At 47.6% G+C, this 10,772-nt stretch overlaps 1 protein-coding gene across 12 annotated transcripts in view; it reads right to left on the bottom strand.

The window, feature by feature from the left end:
• Positions 1 to 10,564, bottom strand: part of dtna (dystrobrevin, alpha) — a 22,063-nt gene extending 11,499 nt beyond the window's left edge. For 4 of the 12 annotated variants that reach the window (XM_030362763.1, XM_030362764.1, XM_030362767.1 and 1 more), the window contains exons 1-10: positions 8,359 to 8,375; positions 6,431 to 6,498; positions 5,889 to 5,969; positions 5,451 to 5,664; positions 4,551 to 4,636; positions 3,848 to 4,002; positions 3,302 to 3,407; positions 1,767 to 1,933; positions 849 to 976; positions 344 to 352 (exon numbers count right to left, since the gene is read on the bottom strand). In XM_030362763.1, coding sequence (XP_030218623.1) covers positions 344 to 352; positions 849 to 976; positions 1,767 to 1,933; positions 3,302 to 3,407; positions 3,848 to 4,002; positions 4,551 to 4,636; positions 5,451 to 5,664; positions 5,889 to 5,969; positions 6,431 to 6,498; positions 8,359 to 8,375 — 1,031 coding nt within the window. Of the gene's footprint in view, positions 1 to 343; positions 353 to 848; positions 977 to 1,766; positions 1,934 to 3,301; positions 3,408 to 3,847; positions 4,003 to 4,550; positions 4,637 to 5,450; positions 5,665 to 5,888; positions 5,970 to 6,430; positions 6,499 to 8,358; positions 8,806 to 10,311 lie in introns of those variants that run through there. The other 8 variants (XM_030362771.1, XM_030362765.1, XM_030362762.1 and 5 more) reach the window with 7 other exon arrangements.
• Positions 10,565 to 10,772: the final 208 nt, after the last annotated feature.

Raw genomic sequence — 10,772 nt, 5'->3', positions numbered from 1 at the left:
GTGCAGTCAGGTGAAAATCATGTTTTAGTGGGTCAACTATTATATGCATTTATTAATAAAATAATTTAATCTTTATTTATCCAGGTAGATAACACAAAATATCATACAAAGAATCACATGAATTGAAGTGCTGCAGTGTGATGTGGTTATGTACAGAATGAGTAAAAAAAATGTTTTCTGAATATTTGCATATGCATGTAAAAGTGGTTATTTTCATTTATCTTCTGAAAGGTGGATGCGATTACAAAAGTGTGAATAAATGGGCTTCAAGGCTGTGTGACCTAATCAAACAAGCAGGGATTTCTATGTTTAGTCACCATGGAGAGTAACCAAGTGTACTTACCACGTGTCTCTATTTCGCAGCAAAAATAGCAAAACATCAGGTTACAACCTCGTAATCATTATGGAATAAATAGCAATATCTGCGATTTCAAGTTCGTTTTTTTACATCCTAATAATAAATAACGGTGTAAAAAAATTCTCAAAGTCTCAAAATCCTAACCCACGTATTTTGACATCTCCAGACAACTGAAATAAAGTTATATTTACATACTAAGAATTTAGATGTGGTTGTATGTTCTAATTCATGATAAATGAATAAATCATATTTGTAGTATGCATGTGTGCTTCTGTTCACCTGCGTCTGTATGTTTGTGTGTGTGTGTGTGTGTGTGTGCGTGTATATGTATCTGCATGTTTGCGTGTATGTGTATGTGTGTGTATTTATATGTCTATGTGTAGATGCCTTTGTGAGAGTGTGTGCATATACGTGTGTGCGTGCACCTGCCAATGCATCCTCATCTTTTCGTAAAACCACCAGAAACAAGCAAGACGGACGTGTCACTCACACGATGTGGGCGAGGTTGAGGGGTTTCTCAGAGGTCATCTCGGGGAACATGGGGTGGGGGGGCTCCCTGTTGGAGGCGCAGCTCAGAGACTTGCTCAGCGCGTGGGACAGCTTCTTGGCCGGGGATTTCTGCAGGAACACAGAGGCTACAGGTGAGGTGTCTGCGGACGCCTGGAGCAGAGCTGAGGGTAGACTCCCCCTGAACCCTCACTAATGAAGCTTTCAACGATCCGGCGCAGGCAAACTCTGCACACACCGCCTGAGGCAGGGCCCTGCAGCGTGAGAGGTACTTAAAGCATACCCAAGGCTATGGTGTTGTGTAGTCGGTTTAGCTCAGTAGGCAGAGCGGGTTGACTTGTGAGCGGGTTGACTTGTTACCGGAAGGTTGCTAGTTTGATCCCCGGCTCTTCCTGTGTCGAGGTGTCCCTGGGTAAGACACCATCCCTAAACTGCTTCCGACGAGCTGGCTGTCGCCCTGCGTGGTCTGACTCCGCCGTGAATGTGTGCATGAATGGCTGTAAGACTCTTTGTAAAAGAGCGTCTGCTAAATGGTATAAATGTAAATTGAAGGTAAGGCGCAAAGGAGGCCCTAATTTACAAGCAATCCCTGATAACAAACATATTGCCACAATGTGTCACGACTTAATGTGCGTGTGTGTGTGCGTGTGTGCGTGCGTGCGTGTGTGTAAAAGCCTGAGGCAAGGCAACGCAAGTCCGCCATGGGAGGCCTGGTGTAGTCACAACCTCACCTCCCCTACCAACTACCTACGCACACACACATGCGTGTGCGTGTGTGTGTGCGTGTGTGCGTGCGTGCGTGTGTGTGTAAAAGCCTGAGGCAAGGCAACGCAAGTCCGCCATGGGAGGCCTGGTGTAGTCACCCCCCCCCCCCCTCCTCCTCCTGCGTCATCGGCCTTACCCATGACGTGTACTCCTTCATTTGGTGCTGGTTGCTATGGGAACCGCTGGCATGGCCCCTCCAGAAGCATCCCTGACAGAGCTGGTAATTATGACACTGCTGGCAGCGGTAGCGGAAGCCCATCATGCTCTCGGTGCGGCAGTAGGCGCACTCCACCGGGTGGAAGACTGCAGGGAGACAGTGGGGGGGTCAGAGGCGCGCACACACACACACACAGACACACACACACACACACACACAGACGCGCACACACACGTGTGTGCGGGTGCACACGTGTGTATGCGCGCACACAAAGGCAGGTGCCAATCGCGCACACCCACACAAACACAAACACACGCACGCACGTGTGCAGGTGCGCGGATGCATGCGCACGCACGCAAGTGCAGGTGCATCCGCGCACACGCACACACAAACACACACACACACACACACACACCCACACATACACACACACACAGATGCAGGTGAATGCACGCACACACAAAAACAAACACACACACATACACGCACAGGGAACAGATATGTGCCTTTTAAATGCCCAGGCTTGTTTCTACTCGCCAATCCGTCAATCCATTCTTTGATCTCTCCAAACAACCACACACACATCTACCCGTCAACCGATCAATCCATCCTTCCACACACATACGCATTTACAAAATGTTCAAGTGGTTGAAGAGAAAGCGTGAGGAGGCGGTTATCAATCATGTTGTGACAGAGCCGATGCAGTGTTGTGACGCTGCCAGCGGCGGCGTTGGTTTGGTTTACAGGACGGGATGAAAGAGAGAACGCTCGCCGCTCATAATCAGTGTGTGACAGAAACTATTTCTGTTCAAACATGTGGGTGTGTCTCCCCTCTCAGGTCTGATTCGCTCACTCGCTCACACGTGCTCACGCACACACACACACACACACACACACACACACACACACACACACACGAGGGGAACGAGCACACATACACGAGCACACGAGAACACATACACAAATTGAAACACACACTTGCACATGAGAACACTACATAGTCATCACACAGATAACACACACACACACACACACACACACACACAAACGTGCACACGAGAACACAAGGCAGTCATCACACAGATACACACACACACACACACACACACACACACACACACACACACACACACACACACACACACACACACACACACACACACAAACGTGCACACGAGAACACAAGGCAGTCATCACACACGCACAAGCACACACATATGTAAACGTGTGTGTGCATGCGTGGGTTGACATGCCTGCCTGTGTTTATGTGCACGTGTGTGTGTGTGTGTGTGTGTGTGTGTGTGTGTGTGTGTGTGTGCGTTTGTAAACGGATGCAGAATTATCCATTACAATTCCTGGCGGATGTTTGTGACATGCGTGGGGGGGTTGCGTCTCTTCACATCCGTCTCTGTGCTAGCCTGCCTGCCTGACTGTGGCTCGCACAGTCTATGAGAACACAACGTGGCGAATACGGGCAGCTGGAGGCAAACGTCCACGTGACCGCCGGGACGTACCGTTTTCCACGTTGGCCAGGCGATGCATGAGAGGCAGCCACACCAGACACTGCGGGGAGGGGTCCGACATCAGCGTGTCCAGGAATGTGTTCAGGTAAACCTTTTTCTGCCCGACCGCCCGACCCGGAGAGAGAAATTCGTTAGGACACAAGGGAAGTCAATGCAATGTATATATATGGGCGCGCCAGCCAGGAATCGAACCGTCAACCCCAGGATTTGACCTTGTCTTAAAGCATTGCTCAAGGCATTGTTTGGGCGGCATGTGTGTCGAGGTGTCCCTGAGCGAGACGCCTCACCCTGACTGCTCCAGACAAGCTAGCTATCGCCTTGCGTGGCCGACACCGCCGTCGGTGCGTGAATGCGTGCATGAACGGGTGAATGTCAGGGTAGTATCGTAAAGCGCTTTGAGTGGCCACTGGTTAGAAAAGCGCTATGCAGCATGCAGTCCGTTTACCAGTTACATCACGGATGGAGGTTCATCCTGGTGAACCACACTGTCCCTCTGTCACAGATTCCTTTCAGCGGTCGAACCGCAGAGGACCTCACCTGCTGGGGGAAGCAGGTCCTAGCAGCCTGCTCGGTGTAGGCGAACGACGGACCCTCAAAGACGGCCGTCGGCAGCTTGAGAACCTCCCTCAGGAACTGGTCGAACTGGGAGTACGCCAGCACCCCCGCCGAATCGGATATCTGGGAAAAGATGTCTTCACACAGCCACAGCACAGCGGAGCACACACTCAGATTAATCAGGCTAATTGTCAGTTGTCCCGACAGTCGACTAATTGCGGCATTACACAAAGCAATCATCCCAGTTTTCGCTGTAAAAACACATCAAAGCAAGGTTGTGATTCAAATCAATTACCGCAGTACACCACGAGAGAGTGTCCCTCCCTTTTTTTTTTATTCTTCACAAGCCACTGCAGCTGCTTCAAGACATTTTGTAGAATTATGTAACAGGCCGTGTGCTTCAGATTATGAATAATGACTTCTCCCAGCCATGAAGAGCAGAACCAGGGCTATTTCCCCGGGAACAATACCATCGGCAGACAGAGATCTCAAAAGATACCCGGCTCTAATTAGTTTGCGTCAAGAATTCCACTGGAGTCGACGTAGACTCCAAGAACTGTGAAACTTTACAAAGGCAATTAATTCACACGCGCTGCGTGCCACATCTGGCTAATCTTCAGTCACTCATTTTCATTTCATTATGTCATGATTGCAAAATAATGGAACAAATTACGACGTTTCTTACATCTTAATTTGTCCAAATATTTGCCCCCGCAAATGGCGGCGAGGGCCGTCTTCACCACGAAGACGGAGACCTTCCCCAGGCCTTCGCTGGAACAGTAAAAACAGTCACAAAGAAGGTTGAAGGAGCATCACACAAATCCACTGATTCAGAATCTCCTTAAACGGTGTCCATGGCAACGTCTCGCTAGTAAGCGGGTGTGCGGTGTCAACTGGAGACACACGTTCACATAACAGACCGTGTCGTTCTCAGTACGTACTCCCGACTCGTTTCACTTCTGGTTTAACAAACACTGTCGACTAATAAGTACTTTGTTTTACAGAAATAACGTTTCCATTTCCATTTATGTTTAGGGCATTTAGTAGATGCTTTCATCGAAGTGACTCTATAAGTACATTTGTCAGAAGAAAGAGAAACAACAATATATCGCTGTCAGTTCAGTTAGGATGTTCATAGAACCAAGCGCCGAGCACTACGAGACTATGAGTCTCCGATGAAGATAGCAGAAAAGAGCGTCGGGACACAAAGGAATTCAACGCAATGTATAGATGGGTGTGGCAGCTGGGACTCGAACCGGCGGGCCACCCCAGGGTTTGACCTTGTCTTCAATTCTCAAGGCAGTTTTGGGGCGTCATGTGGCGAAGGAGGTAGAGCAGGTTGGCTGGTCACCGGAAGGTTGCTAGTTCAATCCCCCGGTGGCCTTGAGCGAGACCCCTCACCCTCACTGCCCTGGACGAACTGACGAGCTGACGAGCTGACGAGCGATATTGGTACAGTACAGCAAGGATGTTCAAAGAACCAAGACGAGCAGTAAGAGTCTATGAGTCTCCGACGACGATGGTGGGCCAGCACGGATTCGCCGCTCGGAGGACGGAGGTCAGAGGTCGTGGGCCGCGGACTTACGGGTCGTAGGCGGCCAGCAGGAAGTTGAGCAGCAGGCTGACGGAGTGCTCCACGGCAATCTGGTGTGTGGTGGGCAGGCGCTTGTTGAGCTGGGAGAACACCGCGGAGACGGCGGCCTCCAGACGGGCCACGCCCACGTCGCCGCCAAGGTCGGCCGTGTTCAGGCCGGTCTCCCGGAACGCTTCGATCACGTTCCAGATGTCCACCAGGTGCACTGGGGACGACCGAAGGAGACGGAGATGACGACGAGGGAATCGACCGGAAATTTACGTTGACGGATAATTCGGGAAAAAGGTAGAGGATTTCGGATTTAGAAAAAGATTCTAAATCCTAATGAATCTTGTATGTGTGTTTTGCGTGGGAATGTGTGTGTGTGCGTGTGTGTGTGTTTGTGCACACGCATGCACCTGCATTTGTGTGTGTGTGCACCATACTCACGGTTGCATTTCTTCTGCACGAATCTAAGCTTACAAGCCGTTCTGTAGGTGGACAGTCGTATGGAGTCCAGCTCTTGAGCCCCTAGGAAACGGTTAATCTGCGGTTATGAACAAAGACAGCATGCAGGTGGAGCTGCCACTAAAGTGTAGGACTGTGAGGTCTATCCTCTGCTGAAGTCGAGAGAGAGAGAGAGAGAGAGAGAGAGAGAGAGAGAGAGAGAGAGAGAGAGAGAGAGAGAGAGAGAGAGAGAGAGAGAGAGAGAGAGAGAGAGAGAGAGAGAGAGAGAGAGAGAGAGAGAGAGAGAGAGAGGGTCGGGAGAGAGAGAGAGAGAGAGAGAGATAGAGGTTGCTCTTTTTTGTATTCTCAGTGATTATTTTGAACACTGGTCGGGGTCAGACCGTACATCTTCCTCTCGTTCACTGGGCTCCACAGAGGTTACAGTAAAGGATTAGTGGCTCCTTTATGGATGATGAGCGACACAGTCTGCCATACATCACCCTGAAATGTGGAGCTCTCAGACACAAGCCTTCAGCAGCACTTACTCATCTCGACAAACAGTTGCCTTCTGTCTGCCATTGTGTGACCACTCTGTCCGCAATCTTCAATCATTCTGAATGAGGGAGAGAGAGAGAGAGAGAGAGAGAGAGAGAGAGAGAGAGAGAGAGAGAGAGAGAGAGAGAGAGAGAGAGAGAGAGAGAGAGAGAGAGAGAGAGAGAGAGAGAGAGAGAGAGAGAGAGAAAGAGAGAAAGAGAGAGAAGGACAAACATAGAGAGATAAGAGAAACAGGGAGAAGGTCAAGTTAGGATTCAGTGCCTAGCTGCTGCTACTAGCGGTCATTCAGTAATCTGAGAAATAAAAGGTGTGCTTTGCTGATATGCTATGTTCCACAGACTTGAGTGGATTCATATTTATTTTCCACCGTGCGGGGAACCTGACACCAGCGATACTGTGTTTAACGTGCTGCCACTTGGCATCTGCACAGCTATATTAACAATAGTAACGTGGGCACAATGGAGAGCTTTAGAAACGTGAACCGCAGCTCTCTTCAACGTGGTTCTAGTCTCTTCTATGCAATACATATTTTATAATGATTCATAATTTAAGAATTCCTTTCATCAAACAAAGTCCAAGGGCGATGTATTTATTATCAATAACCTTCGACAAATGGCAACAAACTCAAGTGTTCAGCACTAAAGAAAAAAGAAATTACTAATTTTTTAATTATTTATTTATTAATAATTAATAATCTGTCCCACTAATTTCTACCATGCAGCTTTCACTCTGTCTGCAGCCAAGTGGGAGAAAAGTGTTATGTAAGACAAGGACAACTCTTTCATAGAGACAGGGGCGGCAGGGAGAGAATGCACACACCGCGCCTCACTGCACTCTGTCCAAAGCAATCTAATACACTGGGTCACGTGGTCAGTCTCCATGGCAGCGGAGAACCGCCTTCCCGTAAAACATGGCCACGCTGGTAGTGGGCACCGTACAGACCTCCACTAAGTTTTTAAGCACAGTTTTGTTTTTAATGAAGTGATTACGCTGCCTTTTTGCACTTTGCCTTTTTTCTTCTCTATTTTATTGTTTCATTTTATTGCATGAAAATGTTTTTTTATGTGAAGCACTTTGATTCTGCCTCGTGTATAAAAAGTGCTAGGCCTATATGAATAAAGCTGCCTTGCCTGCTGTGATATAATGCTGAGGGTTGATATAAAGGATTGGAAATAATAACTGGCATCCGTTCTTCTGTTTGTGCCAGTGCTTGCAACACCTATTACAGTGTACTTGATGAATTGCTGTTTGTTATAGCTGCAAAACACTATCATTTTGCAGGCGCAATTCTGTTGCTAGTTATGTCTCAACCCTTCCCTATCATTCCCCATTTCATAATTTCCGTCCTCCGTTTAGCTAAAGGTTGGCTACTGCAGTTGTTTCATTTGTGTTCGATGAGATGCAAACCATTTGTAATTACAGCAGCAGGATAAAAGCCCTACAATTGCGATCCATTTGTATTATTTTATGACGCGCTATAATGTCATGAGTGAAAGCTTGGTCTTTTTAATAAAAACGCCAAACGATAACGTCCAGAGCAGCTAATTGGGTTTGTGTTTTGTTTGATTCAGAAAAGACATGTTTCCCAGCATCGCTTCCGATGAACTGGAAACAACCTCACTGCATAAATGAAGGCTGTGCATGCAAATATCCAGTAGGCAAATTTGATAACCAGCCAGTACCCTAATATAACTTGTGCAGCAAACTTTGGTACATAAACCCTGATATCATTTTACATGAAAACGATATTAAGTCTTGGCGTGAACTGTATAGCCTTATATTTACCTCCAGGGTCAGAAATACAGAGGCTTGACCCAAACCCAAAATATATTCCAGCCAGCCAAACACAGATAAGAAACCACAGATGCCGTGCATAATCTGAATTGTCCCACCAAAAAAAATAGATAAAACAACCTACCCTTCAAACAGAACCATGGCGGCTGTCCTTGTCACTGTTTCCCCGGCTCACACAAGGGTACGCACCTTACAAACACATACAAATCCCTCCACCTCAACATTCACCTCTTATCTAAACAGAAGTCACACACCACCACCACCACCACCACCACCGCAACAACAACAACAACATCAACAACCAACGCTGTCCGGTTTGTTTGGGTTCCTCGCAGAAGGTATCTGTGATTATAAACGTTAGAGCCGGTGAAAGCAGGCCCCGTGTCCTCGTACCTCTATCTTTAACCACGGACCACAGAGCTCACATTCTTTAAGGGCTTTGCTCGCTCTCCAGTTGCACTTCCATGAAGCTCTCACTTGGCCACACACTACTTTCTACCACTGTGTTTTTGTGTGAGCGTGTGTGTTTGTGTGTATGCATGTGTTTGTTTGCTTGTGTGTGTTTGTTTATGTGTGTATGCGATTGTGCGTGTGAGTTTGTGCGTTTGATTTTTTTTGTATGTCTGCACGTTTGCATGTTTATGTGTGTGTGTGTGTCCTTATGTGCGCATGTCTGCGCGCATGCATGTGTGTGTATGTTTGTGCCTAGTGTGCGTGTGTGTGTGTGTGTGTGTGTGTGTGTTTGTATGTGTGTGTCTGTGTATGTGTGTGTGTGTGTGTATGTGTGTGTGTGTGTGTGTGTGTGTGTGTGTGTGTGTGTGTGTGTGTGTGTGTGTGTGTGTGTGTGAGTGTGTCCCACTGCACGTACACACAAGTAGAGACAATGTAATGCCCTGGCAAAACTCCATCTTTCCTTTGCCCATTTTTCTTGAAACATCACCACCAATGAACTCTGCGGCCCAGATATTAAGCGTTGCACTTCAACACAGCACAAACATTGCCTTATTTGTCTGTTAGTTGGACTATGGGGTATATTTATCCAAGTCCTCTGGAGAAAGAAAAAGAAAAAACCAGGACACATGGCTTTTCGTTTCGACCCTCTTTCAGGAACTTGGAACAGGCTTTTATACAATGCTCGATCCTCGCCGCGGACGTCTCTGGCACACTTGCACACAGAGAACATTGCAGCTGTCCACAGCCCCAACTCTGATTGGCTGCTTTTATTTTTACAACTCAAGTGTACACATGATCTGTTGGCATGTTTTCTTACCCTTTGACAGACAACAGAAATGTCGTTGACATGCATGTTGCCATTCATCCGTCGACTATTTATCAGATCATAGGGAGAAAGTGGTACCAACCTATGAGGCCCTCCACCACGGGGCCCCTACACATCACCATGGTTTCAGTCTGAAAAAGACAAGAACTTTGGAGCCCCGTTGTTTAATGTGTCTGCGGTGACAGGTCAATGACTTACACTGCCTTTTATTACATTGTTGTTGCGTTTTGGTTTTGTATGAAGCAGTAACATCTGTCTGCTCACATGAAAAAATAGAGGCCAACTATAGCCTTCTTTTTAACAATCCTGTGAAGTTAAAATAGTAGAAAACCAGCTCTGTTTATATGAGCCTAGGTGCCAGTGCACTGCCCAGCAACACTAGTTACAGCACACAGCCTGTGATGCAATTCAGATTTGCCTTGGGACTTCTAAGCCACTGCACGTCCAAAAGAAACACTGTAAGACACCTCTTCACACACTTTAGCCCTAAGATGTAACAGCTAAAGGAAAGCCAGCAACAGGCAGCCTGGACAGTGTGCGTGCAGGTCCGTCCTGGGAGCATCACCACGTCGACACGCACGGCGCATCGCCTTTACGAGCCACAAATTAGGTCCAAAACAATCACAAATCTACTGATACAGCCCGTTCCTTAACGCAACTATATCCTACCACATAGGTAGCCTGGCACTAACAACATGGCAAGTCACACATGGTGATATCGGTAAAGTAAGTGCGCAAATGTTCGCCTGTGTGCACCACTATGATGTCCAACTGCAGCGCACTTGCCACAACACTCACCACAATGTCGAGGCATGTCAGTAACACAACATCTCTGTTTACATCCAGGAATCCACCGATCCACGCGTGTCTAGGGAGGTCTGATCACCGATCAAGGTTTCTCCGATACTGCCTCGTCCTCCGCCGTCCCCGGGAAAGCCATCATCACCACTGGTGATGGTTATGCTATGGAAATGTTCCGAGCAGCGCAGAGAGAGGCGAGCGTCTGATGCCTCTAGCGTGGAGCCTCTGCGATGACGTAATGCGGGGTCTCTCCACCTCCACCACCATCAGCCTGGAGATGGACTTTAGGGGGTTAAACTTAACCGGGATAAGTCCTAGATGGACGTCTTTACGGCAATGTTAAGCAATGCTGGTGCAGAACATACACATTTAATATATATATATTTTTTTTATGTTTAATTGATATCATTTATAATCCATTGGATTAAGATGCATAATGTAACCGTTATGTCCTTCTT

Source organism: Gadus morhua, chromosome 8 (genome assembly GCF_902167405.1).
Source record: "Gadus morhua chromosome 8, gadMor3.0, whole genome shotgun sequence".
Lineage (NCBI taxonomy): Eukaryota > Metazoa > Chordata > Actinopteri > Gadiformes > Gadidae > Gadus > Gadus morhua.
This window is presented reverse-complemented; position numbering and strand designations above follow the sequence as displayed.